Source organism: Helianthus annuus, chromosome 1, assembly GCF_002127325.2.
Source record: "Helianthus annuus cultivar XRQ/B chromosome 1, HanXRQr2.0-SUNRISE, whole genome shotgun sequence".
NCBI classification, from domain to species: Eukaryota; Viridiplantae; Streptophyta; class Magnoliopsida; order Asterales; family Asteraceae; genus Helianthus; species Helianthus annuus.
The window spans coordinates 134,481,193-134,498,626 of NC_035433.2; the positions used below are offsets into that span (position 1 = coordinate 134,481,193).

Sequence of the window (17,434 nt, forward strand, 5' to 3'; positions counted from 1 at the left end):
TTATGTGCCTATTTTTGTTTCATTTAACTTTTATGGTTGGACGTGGCTTTGGAGCCGGGGTCTCACTGGAAGCAGCATTTGTATCCCTTAGTATAGAGATAAGGCTTGCCTATATCTCACCTTCCCCAAACTCTACTAATAGCTTGGCTACAGGTGAGATTATACCAGGTACGATTATTGTTGTTGTATTGAACTCTTGTAGTCCTTATAGGATGTCAATTAAACTCACTGACAGTGAGATTGTGTGGATTATTAACTCATTTATTACCATGTTTAACACAATACCATATTATAGACTTTTCTTTTACCAATCATAATGGGTACACTTAATATGCGTTGTTTAAATTGATGTAGTTATCGACCAACAAATTTTACCTTTTATGAGTTAAAATACCAGCATGGAGGTATCTGGTTATCATAACTCTATCAATACAAGTTAATCACCATTCATTTTTAAATTATTCAATATCTCTCTTGTTCAAAATTCATCACGTGGTTAACTCATATAAATTATACTTCCTTTTAAACTACTCAATGGTTATCTTTGTTGAAACCTAGCTAAGTGGAGATTATAAACCTCATGCTACATAAATACCTCACAAATCAAAGGTGATCAATATAATATATGTGTTAATTGAAGTAAAAGAACCTAAAGTGCCAATAATCATCATGAAAGTCAATAACATGAAAGTGTTATTTGATTAAACGAATACACATGTTTAGACATACCTTTAGCCAAATGTTATATATCACATGCCCATCAAATCACAATAAACATGCATTTAGCACATAAAATGTTCATGTTGCCAATAACGAGCTAAATGAGTGAGATTAGATGAATAATTGATCTTGATGAAAAATTCAAGGGGTTTTTTTATTCTTTGAGAACACGCCCAATAAAAGAGACCTTCAAAGTGAGACTTTATCCACACACTACCAACCTTCCCAAACCTAAAAATCATTGTATGTTTGTTGACATAGAGTTTCAAAGGAAAACAAAGTGCAACTGGGTCTATTAAATAGTGAAAGAGTGGTCAAATTTCTGATCATATACCAATTTTCATTATCACGATCTTTTATAAGCCTTTACTATTCTTACAATATTTTACAATATATATATCTATATATATATATATATATTATATATGAGCTTTATAAAGATGTAGTCGTTTTCAAGTGATCTTAAGACTCAAGTTAAAAACATGTCACTTATCTTAAGTTATTGTGCCTGTTATACCAATGGACGCTTAAGCGCGGTATTAATTTGAGAATCCTAATTTTGACTTAATAATTTAGTCATACATTCAATGGTCGATCCACGGTCGAACAGTCCAAGCAATTGCGGTTCTCAATTACCTTGTTCAAACTTATAAGTTTTTGACCCTACTTTTATATCCACACTGTTGAAGATGGCCTGATAATCACTACCTAATCTTGTCAAACAATTTTCATCACATTGGAGTTGGTCCATTGTCCTTATATCGGGCAAGGTTGGCTTCCTCCCTTTTGTCGCACCTTGTACACTTCGATATGTAGTGGCCGAACTCATTACACCTGATGTGGCTTTTGTCCCGCTGCACTCGACAATTTCCTCGATCTCTACTGGACCCCCGACCTCTACCTTGTCCTCGTCCAAGATCTTCTCGATTAGAGTTTCCATAACCGCAATGCTCATATATGTGCTCCTTTTACTATGCTTTTTCATTTGATTTTGTGAACAAAAGTTAGTTTAGATTTCTAGACGAGTCTCCTCCTCATCCTTGATCCTTTCCTCATAAGCTTTAAGCCGACCCACAATATCATCATAACCGATGGTCTTCAAGTCTACCACCTGTCCTATTGAATCCACCATATGAATGAACCGTTTCGGCAATTCGTTGAGAAACTTCTTGACTAGCTTGTTTTCTTCTATAACTAAGCCAAGTGAGGCGGCTCTAGAGGCATACCCCAGACAACTTATTAGCAAACTCGCCTATGGCACTTTGATCCTTCATCTTCAGATTTTCAAACTTCGCCATTAAAGTCTACAATCTTTCCTCTCTGATCCAATCTGCACCCAGATGGCGGGTTTTTAGAACATCCCACATTTCCTTTGTTGTTTTGAGATTTCCAACATGCAAAATCTGCTTTTCGGGTATAATTTGGTCAATCATCGATTCGCCGCCATTGGAATCAATCGTCAATGTAGTCAAGTGTTCAACCTGAATCCTTGACAATCTGATGATAACAGGCGTCCTAACCAATGATGAAAAGATGAACCGCTTTGATACCAATTGTTGGAAATCAGACATTCTTCAACATAATCAAACAATAGATTTAACAAGAAAAAACTCTTTGATTGAAATTGAAGGTGCATAAACCCTAAATATAAGATCTCTATTTATACTAAACACCCCCCTTAGAGAACAAGTAACCTATTTCTATAAGGGAACCAAACAAAATAAAAATAAAATAAAACTACCATAAATACTAAATATTCCACATAAAATAAACCAAACATCTAGCATCCTCCAACTTTTGAGTTATGATAAGATCAATCTCAACACACACTTAACAGTCCACACACGGTATGACCATAACATAAACCATAATACATATGTTAAAGTATTTGCTCCATTGGATGATCTTGTAGGTGGTGTTTGTTTTTCTAAAAAAGATCTGCGCAGGCTCTTCTGTCTGCGTCGCGCAGACCACGCACAGATATTGTCATCTGCAGACTGTTTGTTTTTCCGAAGACATTTCACTAAAAAACGTCTGCGCGAGCTCTTCTTGGTGCAGACCTGGCCTAGCCACTTCTAAGATCTTCTAAGGTCTGCAGAGGGTTAAACACCACCACCCACCATCACCGTCCACTACCCACCACCACCGTCTACCACCCACCACCACTGTCTACCACCCACCACCATCGTCCACCACCATCGTAGTAACGCTTCGCATTTTGTACTTTCCTTATTTAGAAAGTGTAACTCATATTTCTATTTTTGGAAACTTGTAATCGTATTGTATTCGTGTTTCTTTCCTATATTTGTAACCCGAGAATTCGATCGTAATGGAAATTCACTTTTATAGTTATACTTGTTACACTTACCTTAAACACAATCAAACCTTAGATACACATTTGCATGCAACCGAGACTTATTACACGCTTGATTTAACATTATACATTGCACCATACTTGAACGACACTTACAAACACGTTTCTATTTCAGAACATGCCAAAATACAAAGTTTTTGCATAAAATGATAACCTAATCAAAGTTCAGGGGGCCAAAGTGTGAAAAATGAAACTAGTTTGGCCAAATAGGGCGTCGCGTTACGCGACCCCTATCTCCCCTTGCCGTTGCGTGACGCCAAGGTCCCGGATACGCAGATGGTTGCTACCAGCTCCATGGTTGGCCAATTTCTTCCAACTTTTTCTTCCCCAATCATCTTTAAACCTTATTAAACACCATACCCTACCTCATCTCTATATAAACAAGTTTCCTACCTCCCATTTTCACTTTCTCAACTCCTCTACACTCACAAAACTCTATCATATCAGTTGCAAACTCAAGAAAAGGCAGAATTATCTAAGTGCCAAAGTGAGCACTTTTCTCATATTTCTCCATCTTTTCTTCACTTCTTCTTCCTCATGAAAGCTTGGAACACCTCTAGTAGTATTTCCACAAGTTTACCATGGGAAACTAAGGTGAACATCACTATTTTGAGGTCCAAACTTTCTGTTTTGGAAGTTATATGTTATAAACTTTTATAAACTTAACTTTCTTACATGAATCTTATGCCTAACATGTTCCTAAACCCATATATGGTTATGGGACTTGTTTGAGATTGATTATTATGAGTTTAGAGGTGCAGACATCCTCTAAACTTTCTGTTTTGACAAGGTCTTAGATGACCTACACGTGATGAAACCATCAAAGTCTACCATAGTTTATATGGCCAAGACTTGTGTTTTGGTAAAGGTGTGAACCATGGAGGCCTTGGCTTTCCAAACTTGTTCCACCACCTCACTTGATGTTTTGTTCATGTTAAACTAAGTAGTTTCCTAGACCCAAAGTAAATTAACCCTGCCTCGCCTCCAACATTTGTCATATTGGGTATGACACGCTCGGGTTGTTATTATTTGGCTACTTAGTGTCTTAGTGTCTTAGTAGATTAGTTGTATTATTACTTTCATTCATGACCAACCGAGTTACCAACTATGTTGGTAGCTTTGTACTTTGGTGAATCATAAAATGAGGTATACATACCTCCATGCTTGACTTACATGATAAATTGATAATACATGACTTTACATGATGGACAAATATTAATTTATACTATATAATATATAATATATATACTTAATCGAATTTGTGATATTAACCGAATTATGGTTATATGTCATGAACATAGGTTACTTTATCTTTGTTCTAAACTCCTCGTTTTTTATTCTAATGGGAAAATTAGGACCCATGAAACCACATAAAATCTTAGTGTCAAAACGCGTATTTAGACAAGATATATTTTCGTGTACTTATACTTTTCTATACTTAAATTCCAAATCCGAATCCAAATCCTACGCCAAATCCGAATACTTACACACCTCCGTTTCCCCCTTGTAGGGTAACTTCGGTGTTCTAATCCCAACGCTCGTCAAACTCTCGGTTATTAGGAAAGCTTTGCAAAACTGTGAGTATACTCGATCCCATTTTCCATTTTAAACACTTTGGGTGCAACATCTACACATATACAAAAATCACGAATCACGATTAAACTTATTTACGCACATGCTATATTCGTTAATAACAAGATACTTGTATTCTCCTTGTTAATCGTATGCTATGTTATACTTGTGTTCTATATGCTCATCAACTTTGCAAGCATACCTTAACAATTATAGCGCTATAGGATTAACGTACCGTCCATATTCTTGTGGTATTGTTAAGTAAACTATTTTACTACCTTGTCGCTTCAGCGACAATGGTATGCACAATTGCGGTATACTTTGGTTTGACTTATAGTTAACACATGCTAGTATGTTAGTAACAATGTATGCAAATTACCATGTTGGATATGGGACGACTTTTATTCACTATTATGCTATGTAACTAAACCTGTATACTCGCCAACTTTTTGTTGATCATTATTTTAATACATGTTACAGGAAACTAGTGATGTTTGAAGAAACATATTTAGGGTGAATTAGAAACACACCTGGATTTGAACTTATGTATTTTGTTCATGCCGCCACTTGTTGTATTTTCCCTTTCAAGACAATGTATTATTATTCTTCTAGTATCAGTGAAATTTAAATTTCTAAATTTTGCCACAATTAGTGTTATGAATTCTCTTGAAATCTCGTTTTCGTCTCACTCCGATGTTTCTGCCATAGGTTGGGTGTGACAACCGTCCACCACCACCGTCCACCACCATCGTCCACCCACCACCACCCTCCGTACACCACCACCAGTTTATGTTAGAAGTTTACATACGTTAAAAACCAAACAACATTCTTTTTGCAGAATGCTGAGGTCTGCTCCACCTCTTCTTTTACAGATGTCTGCAGATGTGGTCCGCAGACTGCAGACATTTTACCTCTTAAAAGACAAACAACGCCTTAGGCATAATTTCATGCAACTAGAGAAAGTAGGAGTGTAGGACCATAACATATGATAATTATATTTGGCATTTGTATCACATGTTCGTTATCATCAAAATAAGAAAGTAAATTTTACTACGTTTGAACATGTACGCAACAACATATACTTTTATATATGAATTAGAACAAGGATGTGAGATTTGGTGCCAATAAGGATATTTAGCCATCCTTACACTTATGTCATATGACATTGATGTGTTAAGGATTATATTTGTTTAGTATGCCCTTGATTCTTAAAGATACAAGCGACAATCTCCAATGATTAATGTTAGTTTTTTTTTTCTTTCCTACTACTTGTAAGATTCATAAGGCCACCACAAGTATGTCAATTTATGTTTCAAAATTCAGTAACGTCTATGTATTGTGTCTTATTCAAGTCTAAGTGTTTATTATGAAATATTAAAAGCACACGATTCATCCCAAGGTGCATATATGAATTTCAATTTGGAACTTCACATGTAACACCTTAGGCAAATCGCATATCGGTCGCAGACAAGAGATATGTTGGATTCACAAGGAATACCATGTCTCAAATATCACCAACGTTTTGAACGCAACAAATATGGATGAGAGGAGAACCCCGCAATTAAATTGCTTTTGTGTGTACACCGTGATGGGTGGCCTCGTGAGACGTCTCCATTTGAGTAGCCTAAAACAAGTATGTGAGCTCCTTGTAGGTAAAACGAATAATATTATTAGGTATGAGAGGCCAGATGCCATAAATGGTATCAAAGCTACTCTTATGTTGTTCGGGATGATAAGGAAAACCTCCTGAAAGATGATGAGTCTCCAAGGGTGAGACTTTAGGGACACAAATTAGGAAAATCCCACATCCCTAATTGGGATGGTGAGACAAACCTCATTGAGAACCATGGGTCCATAACGAGGTTATTCTAACATCATACGTACATTCTACACTGCTTGTGGACAAGAGATAAGGAATTCATTAGGAATACCTTGCTTCAATTATTACCAACGCGTACTAGAATTATTAAATGTGGATGAAATGACAACTGAATAAGTCAAGACATGTAAGTCCCGCCAGTTAGCAGCAACATCTTCTAACCTAACAATGAAAACATGTTTCTTATTTCCGTCCATGATCTCTCTAGTTACACTAGCTTTGTCTTTTTAAGCTTTAAACAAGATCCAACATTTCCAAACGTCCCATCCATTGTTTTCCCTAATCATCTATAAAATTCAAAGAAAACAAGAACGTGTTAAGCTAGAGCACCACACACATGTGAGATGATGATAAACCACACACTCATAAAAAAAGTTTAAAACACATAATGTCATTAGATATTAAAAAAGGACGAATAATGTACTACGCAGAAAACATCAGGGACCATTTATGTAACTTACATAAATTAAAACCACCCCTAAAACCGTCCACAAGTTTTCTAGACTCACCGCCATAACTCGCCGGAAAACTAACAGAAATGTCTCCGGCGAATCGGAATCCGGAAATCCGAAAAGACGCCGTCAACAACCGCACGGTTATACTATCTCCGGCAAGATCTCTCCGTCCGTCGGACTTCAAATCCAAATCTCAAGCCAAACCAGACTCAAACCCTAGCTCCGACGGTCAACCGCAGTGTCCGTTTTGTTCCGGAAACGAGCACCAGTGCGCGCCGGAGATCTTCCGGTCACCGGAAGATTCTACTTCCGATTGGAAAGTTCGTGTGATCGAAAACTTATATCCAGCTCTTAGTAGAGATTTGAAAGTTAAATCGGATGACGATGAATACTGTCAAGCTGACGTCACTGCCGGAGATGTGAGTTTAGGAGGATTTGGATTTCATGACGTCATAATTGAGTCTCCGGTTCACTCCGTTCACTTGCCGGATCTGACGTCATCTGGAGTTGCAGGTGTGCTGCTTGCGTATAAGAAGAGGATTGAACAGCTTTGTGCTGTTGATTCGATTAGTTATGTACAGGTATTTGTTGATTTAGTTTTGTTTTTGGAGTTTGTGGTTTGTGTTGATAGGCAATTGTTACTGTAAACTGTAAAATTGGTACGAATTCATCTGTTATGTATGTAGTTTTGCTGTTGTGCTAATCTAATCTGTTCTAGGGTTTCAAATTGATGTAATATGAAGAATCAGGAAATGAACTAACAGTTAACTTACCTGCAAGCTGTTTGGAACTAGACTCATAAACTAAACTAACCGTTTGGTGTTAGTTCGTTTATGAACAAACATGAAATAACTTTTTTGTTTTCATCCAGTTAAACGAACGAATATGAACACATGTCTCGTTCGTTCATTTACGTTTGTGAATGTTAGTTTACTTTCATTCATATATGCTCGTTTATGTTCATGTGTTTACTTTCATCTATGTTCGTTAGTTTAAGATCATTCGTTTATGTTTGCTTATGATCATTCGTTTATGTTAGTTTATATGCATTTAATATATATAGGCCCATTACAATGTAGTTTAGTTAGTTTAATGAATTTAAAATATCACTCTTACAATTTAGTCTAGTTTTATTAATTTGTAGCACAACATATTGATGTTTGCGTTTGCTTTTAATTGGAGTTCGCTCGGTTATGTTCGTCCTTTTGCGTTCGTTTACTCTCGTGAACCGTTTGTTTATACTATTAGAAAAGGAACATAAATGAACACGAACACACTCATTTTCTTAACGAACGAACACGAACAAGAAAACTCTATTTATTTAATTGTTTGTGTTCGATTCTTTGTTCAGTTAAAGTTAAACGAATGAACACAAACATGCCCCATGCATGTTCGTTCGGTTTATTTACAAGCTATTTGGAACATCTCAGTTGTGAAACAAACCATTACCAATTGACCAATTCTACACTTCTAGGCTTTAGAATTAAGAACTGTAACCTCAGTTGGCCATTTTTGATTGCGTGTTAAGAAAAAAAAAATGTCAAGTTTACCATGAAGGTGTGTTTTCAAATCTCTTTATACTTACTTACAATCAGTTTCATTCTATAAAACACAACTTTTATAAATCGGTCTATGTTTTGTGTATGAAGGTATTCAAAAACCATGGTGCTTCAGCTGGAGCTTCAATGAGTCATTCACACAGTCAAATTATAGCACTTCCCGTTATTCCATCCACTGCTTCTACTCGTCTCAACAGCATGAAAGAATACCACAATCAAACAGGAAAATGTGTTCTTTGCAATATCCACACAAACAAGTTATTAATCGATGAATCAACCCATTTCATTTCCATCTCTCCGTTCGCCTCAGCTTTCCCTTTTGAGACATGGATCGTACCCCGCTATCATTCTTCTCACTACCATGAACTTGATGAAGACAAGGTACTTCACTTGTCAAGTTTGTTATATTTTTTTGGTCAAATGTTATTTATAAATGCCAAAATGATGGATAGGGCTGCAAACGAACCGAACTTTCAGCGAACAGTTTGTGAACCGTTTGGCAGGAAGTTCGTTTGTGTTTGTTTGTTTTATAAATGAACGAACACGAACAAGAAATTCCGTTCGTTTAGTTAAATGAACGAAGATGAACAGAGGCCACATTCGTTCATTTATGTTCGTTTGTGTTTGATAGTTCATTAGTGTATTTTTTTTTATTTTTTTATATAAATACTTCAAAATTCTGTCAAATTAAATATTTAATAAGTATTAGTTATGAACAATTGTTTGTACTCGTTTGTTTTCTAAGTGTGTCCATGAACATTAGTTTGTGTTCATTTGTATTCATGAACATTCGTTTGCATTCGTTACCTAAAATACACAAACACGAAACCATTCATTTCCTTAACGAACGAACACAAACACAAAATCTCGTTCGGTAAGTGTTCATGAATTCTTAAACTGTTCGTGAATAAATATATTTCTCTAACAAACGAACACAAACAAGGTCGTGTTCGTGTTCGTTCGGTTCGTTTGCAGCCCTACTGATGGAAGTATATTACAATTTACAATGGTTATTCTCAACTAAATAAGTTGCAACCACCAACTCTCATGAATGCTATTGGAAGTATTTTAATGGTGTATATTTGCAGGCTATTGATCTTGGAGGATTACTGAAACTAACACTTCAAAAGCTGTCCGTCCAATTAAATGACCCGCCATATAATTATATGATTCATACATCGCCTCTTCGGATCACTTCCTCTCAATTACCTTGCACACATTGGTACATACAAATTGTACCACAATTGTCTACAATTGGCGGTTTTGAAATGGGAACAGGGTGTTACATAAACCCCGTCTTCCCCGAGGATGCTGCAAAGATCCTTAGAGAAGTAGAGATGCCGAAATCCGACTAGAGAACAAACTATATTACAATTTCATCTATTTGTAATTTCGTAGTTGAAGGTTATGCTTATCATATACATAATGTAAGTCTATGTGTTGTGGGTTAACTAAACCCATTGGCACATCATTGCGACATAAGAAGTTGACCATTAACTATATACCTGTTGACAATGTGTTGTGGGTTAGCTAAGCATGCAATACCAATAACTAAAATAATTTTTTTTTAAAATAACTAAATATATAAAGTAACACATGTGATTGGTTTAGATTGTGGTAGGCCTCTGATGAAACAATGGTTTACCGGGCAGGGTTAACTCACTGATCTCGTCAAGAAGGGTTAATCCCTTCCTCCCGAGGATCGTTGACTGGATCACCGGTGGGTTGATCTCCTGCACAAGGAAACAAACCGTGACTCGTAACAAGGAGGATGGGGTGGGGGGTGCTCCTTGTTACCACTCTCCGGCGTAAGAATTAGTAATCTGCTTGGGAAGCAAAGTATGATAGTAGTAGTAGTGAGAGAGTTGTGAAGAGATACCTCAAACCTGGTTTGGGGTTGGTATTTATAGCCGAGGAGTGAAGGAGGAGGATGATGGACAGACTGACGACGCTGCTGCACCTTTGCAGGTGTGTCAGGCTTGTCGGGTGTGGAGGTTACGCCACGTCAGTCTGTTACTTACGTAGCCCTGACAGATGACTGTCATTGGCGCTACTTGCACTGGTGTGTCAGTCCCACTTGTCAGGCGTATAGGATGCGGTGCGAGCCGCATCGCTGCCTGCGGTAACATTTGATGTTATCGCGTCTCTTGCTTGTGATCAAGAAATACGCGAGATGCGGCGCTAGCCGCATCGTCGCCTGTGGTGACTGTTGTTGTTATCCAGCTTCCTTGTATTGATAGAAGTGTTCACTGACGCGGTGCGAGGCCGCATCGCTGTGAATACTTCCGTTTTCATACACCAGATGTGATGCTATGTCGCATCACTCTACCGTTCTAATATTCCAGGTAAGTCCTCCTCCATCACTGGACAGATTGGATTCAACCACTGTGTCGATGCGTTCCCGCACGAACATAAGTAGGTTGTTAGCTAATAGGGGTTTTGATAAGGGTAATGGTCACTCGCGGTCGATGCTGACGCGAGATCTGGGACCATACCCCTTCAGTCTCACCATCATTTCCTTCTTCCCATTAAGACCACACGAAGTGCGGTGTGGTTTTTGGTGTGGAGGCCTCAACAATGCCCGCACTTCGGCACGTGGATGGTGTGGTGGTATTGGCGGAAGAGGTGATCATGTGTGTTGTTTAGGCTGGGTGGCAGATCTTTTATTTGATTTTCTATTTTCTTAAATATCAAATAAATAAAAAGTGTGTGTCACACCACGTCACCCTTTCACGCCACATCCCACCCCACCCTTGTTGGCACCACACCACTTTTCTAACAGTTGCTGATGTGGCTGTCGCATGACGCTTCCTGTCCTTTTTTCATGCCCTACCACACCGTATAATCTAACATTACTAATCGATTAATCAAAACCCCATTAACATTTAATGATGGCCATTAACGGCCTGGCTCGATGTGCCCATAGTTAACCGCTGAGTGGGTACATTAATGAGCTCCATTGGACAACACCCAATCTAAGAACATGGAACAAATTAAATTCCATAATGCTTAATGCTACAACAAGAATCCTTATACATAACATTCATCACTTCTAGTACTAAACACAGAACAATTCAAGAAATTAGGTAGGTACGAGGTTGTCGTAACCATCATCTAGATCTCGCATCCACAAGAAACAAACAACTGCAATTATTAGAACGAAAAGCGCGGAAGCAATGCTGATAACCAGTGATATCTGCACTTTCGACTTCACCTTAGTTTCAGGAACAGGTTCTTGAGACAGCTGCAAATTGTTGCTCCCATTAGTCATGATGTCTTCAGTTGAAGACACCGATTCTGAGGCACCATTAAACTGTTCATTTTCGTTGGTGAAACTCTCATTGAAACCGCTTTGACCATAACTTGAATTCGGGCTCCAGTTGAATTTGCTGGAGGGCGGGCTTCTGAATCTTCGGCTTTGATTTTCTGAGCAGTCGCTGTTTGAAACCTGAAGAGACTTCACTAGTTTTTTAGGAGTGGTGAAAAGGTCAGTGTTGTCGATATTAACATACGATCTTGATTTCTGAAACATAACAAACATCGGAATTAGCTAGACCGGTTAATAGTGGTGGCTTAATAGGCTAATAGGGTTAGAAGTTAACATATAATCAAATTTTAACGGATTGCCCAATCTACAGTAGTAGGGGTGTTCAAAAAGCTCGTGGCTCGCTCGAAAAAAAAGCTTGTTTTGTAATCAAGCCGAGCTCGAGCTAGGGTGCTCGACTCGTGGATTGGCTCAGCTCTGTGGCTCGTATATAGGTGTGTGTATATATACGTATATTATCTTTAGAAATGTGTGTTAGTTTTTTTTTTTTTTTTTTTTGTATGTTATATGTTACCGATATTTGTAAAAATAAATATTTAAAAATAATTTAACGAGCCGCTCGATTGGGCTTGAGCTGGCTCGAAGTTTTTTACGAGCCGAGCTCGAGCTCGACTTTTCAGCTCGAAAAAAATAATCGAGCCGAGCCGAGCTGGCTTGTTTAAGTTCGAGCTCAAGCCCAGTCTGGCTCGACTCGGCTCGTTACAACCCTAATCTACAGTAGAAGAAAACATGTTAAATTAGATTCACCTGAGGACTAGGAGTCGCGCTTCTTGAGGTTACCGTCACACCATTGGTCGGGGTGAGCATGAAGCCCGAAAACTCATCGTCGTAATCCTCTTGGGTCTCGGAGCTATCGATGACGCTTCTAGGAGTACCCATGTCACCCGAAAACAACCCGTCTTTTAATGACACGTCGACATTCCTCCAAAGTTTTCGATTAATACTTCTACTATCCGGATCACTATCGCGTGATGCAAAATTTGTTAAAATCGGCGAATACGAGATAGACGAACTGTATTCACCAAACGATTCAATGGTTTGTGATCGAGGTGATACACTTCTATGCTCGCGTTTAGATCCTTTCTCGGTTAAAATTCTCTTAGCCGTTTGTATCGCTTCGAAAGCCGCACCTTTAACGTACGCCATTTGATCGCTTTGACACTTTTGAAACTCTTCAATCACATAGTGTAGTTCCGACATTATACACTTGTAATCCAAACTCCTCATTAAAAAGTTAACCATTTGAATAGCAGATAACCGTTTTTGCGAGTTCCCCTCGGTTAAACCCATGTTTAAAATCCCGACACCGGCCCGAACCAATAGTCTTGCGTAACCTTCAACGTCTGACCCGTTATGTTTAGCTAAAGCCATGACTAAACCAATATGCGAATTCGCCTGCATAGGCTTTTCTAAAGCTGCAGCTACCCTTTGACAGACCTCGTTGACCATTTGACTCGAAGAAAACCGCCAGTTATCTGATTCGACAAGCGCTTTCAAGCAAAGTGCAGCGCCGGACGATAAATTCTCTTGGCTGGATAAAAGAGAATCCGATAACGGTTTACAAAGAGAGTGAATAATTTCACTCTTTTTGGCATCGGGTGTCGTGGGGTCCATTCCGTATCGGGCTATGGCGGGGACCACCTTTGAGCAAGCTTGATGAAGAGCGAACGAGCCGGCACTGGATGTCAAGGTCTTGATGATGGTCAACATGATGTTATCGATTTGTGGAACGATCTTAGGGCCGTGAACCCGAGCGAGAACTTCATACAGCGAGATTGTGTATTCACCCGATGTTAAACCGGTTTCTTTGGTCTCGGAAACTTGAGCGAGAAAGATCGGGATCGCCTTCGAATCCAAATCTTTTACGTATGACTTTAATGCTTTCATGGCGAATTTTCGACTGTCTGAATCTTTGTCGAGATTTTCCAACTGGCGTCTAACCACCGGGCTCAGATTTCTTCTCATTTTGTAACAAAGCTGCAAAACCAGAACTTGAATTTTAATAAAATTTCAAGAAAAACAAACAGATATTAGGGACATTCATGGTTTGGTTGAGTCATTCTGGTTAGTTTTGATTAAAGTTTTGGGCCGAACCGCTAATTATAGTTCCCAAAAAGACAAATGAAACCGGTCAGGCTGGTTAATGGCGAACAGCGACAAATAGCGATAAGATACCTATATGCTAGGTAGTGATAAATAGTAGGCGGCTATTTTATAAATAGTGATACCCTAGGTTAAAAAGTTTAAAAATTTTTATACGTATATTATATCAAAATATCCTAGTATAGGGTAAGGATAGTGTAAAAAGGGTCTAAAGTGTGAGAAGTGTATTATAACACTATATAACACCATATAAACACCGTATAACAATATGTAACACCATATAATACCATATAACACTATGTAACACTATATAACACTATATAACAAATATAACACTATACATCTATCATAGACATGCTACCAGACAACCTATAGTGTTATATTTGTTATATAATGTTATATAGTGTTACATAGTGTTATATGGTATTATATGGTGTTACATATTGTTATACGGTGTTTATATGGTGTTATATAATATTATATATAGTGTTATAATACACTTCTCACACTTTGAGCACTTTTTACAGGATCCTCTACCTCCTAGTATATATGCTATTTTACATGTATATTTAACAAAAACCTAAAAATCCAACTCTTTAATAGCTATATTTAATTGTTAAATATATTAAAAAACAAAAAATAAAATAAATTGTCGCTATTATCGCTACAAACCCTAATAGCGAGCCAAGACCTATACACTATACATCGCGCTATAGCGATCGCTACGCTCGCTATTGACAACTATGGCTGGTTGGGTTGGCCAGATCGGCTGGTTTTGACGGTTCAATTTTCACAGTTTGGCATTTTTAAACAACTTTTTTTGTATCAAGTCTTTAGAAAATGATAAAAGACGATTCATGAATATATTATATACATAACTTTATATTCTTAAAATGAAAAAAAAAAAAAATTAAATAAGACAAACAACTGATTCGGCTTTCATACTCGTTACAAGTTCTAAACTGTAAACCAAACCGTAATATGTCAAACCGTCAAAACCAAACCGTGAACCAAAGCGTCGATATTATTTCAATATTAACTCATTTAACGGTTTATAAACACGCCTACTAGACATAGATTAATCACAAGTTAATTCTTTTACATCCTACAAATGAGTTAAAGCATCAACAATGTAACAAGATAAATCTGAAAATACCAATTCTTCATGGGTTTTTTACAATTTTAAATAAAATGAAAAAAAAAAAACAAAAAGTAAAACCTGCAAATTTTCTATAACCTGAAGATCCCCATCTAAGACATTCAAATTCTACTTCAAAATTCACTCACAAACATCCAGATCCATACACAGATCCATACACAAATGATCAAATTTGTAACAAAAAAAAAGTCAAATTTCAAGAAAAAGATTGACTTACAACTGATTAAATTCAGTAAAAAGAAGTCAGATTTAAAAAACAAGATTCAAAATTAACCCATACCTGTGGTTGTAAACTGATTGCAGCTAATCTTTCATAAAAAAATACGAAGAGAATGAAGAATCTTGAAATGTTTAAGAGCTGCGTGTATTTCGGTGGAATGTAAAGACGGATGAGTGTTTTAATTTGATCTGATATTTCCCCCCCTTTTTGTCAAAGATTTGTTTTTTAGGGTTTCCATATCATTTCAAATATTTTTTCCTTTTTTAATCTGTTTTTTTTCTTTGACGAATATGCCCCCAAACTAAATAAAAAGTTATAATTTCTTTTCTTTTATCAATGTGAGGATTTTTTTTTAATATATTAAATTGTTTTTGTTTTAATATATTAAATTGTTTTTGTTTTAACGTATTTATTAAGCATTTATTGGTATAAGCTTTTTGTTTCTTAAATGACTTAATAAAATAAGGAATAATATACTCCATTGGTTCACTTTTATTGCCCATTAATGGAATTTTAATTTAAAACAGGTGCATTTAATTCAATTTTTAGTTAATAAATTCTTTTTTTTTTTTCATTTGAAACATGATTAAATTGTAGAATACAGTATTTAGAAAACAATACTGATTAATCAAACGGTAAAATTAAAAAAGAGTAAACTGTAATTTTACCTCCTGGGGTTAGAGCCCATTGGCACTCTGACCCCCCTACCAGGGAAATATCGATGTCTGATCCCCCAACTAATGAAAAACTCTGCAATATTACCCCCTGCTGTCAAATCCTGTTTAAAGTCAACATAAGTTATTAACGGTCAAAGGGTATAATGGTCTTTTCTAGTCTAGTTTTATGTCTTATTCAACACAACACCCTAAATACATCACACTCACTGCAATATGACCCCCCACCTATTAAGCTATCCTCTGTTTCTTCTCTGGCGACATCAACTGCGATATTTCTCATCTCCGATCAAATGTCATACTGTGTTGGGTGATCCGATACCTGATCCACCACACCTCAGGTACAATCGTAGTTCCATTGTTAGTTAATCAGGGTTCCACATTAGAGATCACAGATTGGGTATATTATAGTTTGATATGTATGTCATTCTTAGTTAATCGGGGTTCCAGATGTCATGTATGAACCCCATTAGGGTCGATTTGTATGATGTAAATGGAGGGTTCGATTAGGGTCGGATTTGTTTGATGTTATAAACAGTCGGATTACTATGTTAATTTTGTGTTTGGTGTTTTTTTATAGCTGACCTGACGATGAGCATATCAAGCTCATCGCTTGTGGTCCACTTGGTGGTCTCCTTGTTTGGTCGCCCTCTCATCAACTTCCATTATCCACCGGAGAGTTGAGCTAACATTCAGTTAGTAGTTATGTAGGATTAGTAATGTGTATTTTGTAGGTTAACTTAAGTATGATGTTACTAGTACATTTGAAGTAGGATAACTGAAATTAGATGTTAATTTTGTATGTTGATGGTCAAAATTTATAGCATTTCAGTCTTAATTTATAGCTTTTCTTAATTATGATGGTCAAAATGATCCAATTATAAAATCACATGCATTAAAGTCTTATACTTATATATGGTCAAAAGGCCATTTTTGTCATTTGCAGCATGTATAAGGTCAAAATGACCATTTTGGTCATTTGTAGCAGGATTGACTTAATTATAAGGTCAAAATGACCATATAATCCATTTGCAGCAGGTTTGACTAGTTTATAAGGTCAAAATGACCATATGATCTATTTGCAGCAGTTAGGCTTAATTATAAGGTCAAAATGACCATTTTGGTCATTTGCAGCAGTTAGGACTTGTTTATAAGGTCAAAATGACCATTTTGACCATTTGCAACAGTTAGGCTTAGTTATAATGTCAAAATGACCATTTTGGTCATTTGCAGCAGGATTGACTTAATTATAAGGTCTAAATGACCAGTTTTGTCATCTGCAGCAAGTTTGAGTTGTTTATGTGTAGCATGTTAGATGATCACAGTTATAAAAAAGCAGTTTGATGTGTAGCAGTTTGATCACAGAAGGTTTGTGAATCACAGTTAATAAAAAC

General features: G+C 36.9%; 2 protein-coding genes and 1 long non-coding RNA gene across 3 annotated transcripts; 2 read left to right on the plus strand and 1 right to left on the minus strand.

The window, feature by feature from the left end:
* The first annotated feature begins 7,007 nt into the window (after positions 1 to 7,007).
* LOC110879208 (ADP-glucose phosphorylase) lies at positions 7,008 to 10,074 on the plus strand. The gene is made up of 3 exons (XM_022127629.2): positions 7,008 to 7,581; positions 8,650 to 8,940; positions 9,648 to 10,074. Exons 1-3 carry the CDS (start codon positions 7,084 to 7,086, stop codon positions 9,912 to 9,914), a joined length of 1,056 nt encoding a protein of 351 aa, XP_021983321.1. The 5' UTR covers positions 7,008 to 7,083; the 3' UTR covers positions 9,915 to 10,074.
* Positions 10,075 to 11,533: 1,459 nt separating this feature from the next.
* Positions 11,534 to 15,636, minus strand: LOC110879201 (protein SINE1). The gene is made up of 3 exons (XM_022127619.2): positions 15,427 to 15,636; positions 12,632 to 13,861; positions 11,534 to 12,082 (listed from the first exon to the last, which is right to left on the minus strand). The coding sequence occupies exons 2-3, from the start codon at positions 13,847 to 13,849 to the stop codon at positions 11,642 to 11,644; spliced, it is 1,659 nt and encodes a 552-aa protein (XP_021983311.1). The 5' UTR covers positions 13,850 to 13,861; positions 15,427 to 15,636; the 3' UTR covers positions 11,534 to 11,641.
* Positions 15,637 to 16,255: 619 nt separating this feature from the next.
* LOC110879193 lies at positions 16,256 to 16,882 on the plus strand. Its single transcript, XR_002558550.1, has 2 exons — positions 16,256 to 16,381; positions 16,621 to 16,882. It is a non-coding gene; the product is annotated as an uncharacterized LOC110879193 (long non-coding RNA).
* Positions 16,883 to 17,434: the final 552 nt, after the last annotated feature.

Excerpts from the sequence above, each read along its gene's own strand:
- LOC110879201 (XM_022127619.2), bottom strand. The coding sequence starts at position 13,849 with ATGAGAAGAAATCTGAGCCCGGTGGTTAGACGCCAGTTGGAAAATCTC. Across the intron at positions 12,083-12,631 it reads GCGCGACTCCTAGTCCTCAG|AAATCAAGATCGTATGTTAA; the intron begins GTGAATCTAATT and ends GTTATGTTTCAG.
- LOC110879208 (XM_022127629.2), top strand. The coding sequence starts at position 7,084 with ATGTCTCCGGCGAATCGGAATCCGGAAATCCGAAAAGACGCCGTCAAC. Across the intron at positions 7,582-8,649 it reads ATTCGATTAGTTATGTACAG|GTATTCAAAAACCATGGTGC; the intron begins GTATTTGTTGAT and ends TTGTGTATGAAG. Across the intron at positions 8,941-9,647 it reads ATGAACTTGATGAAGACAAG|GCTATTGATCTTGGAGGATT; the intron begins GTACTTCACTTG and ends GTATATTTGCAG.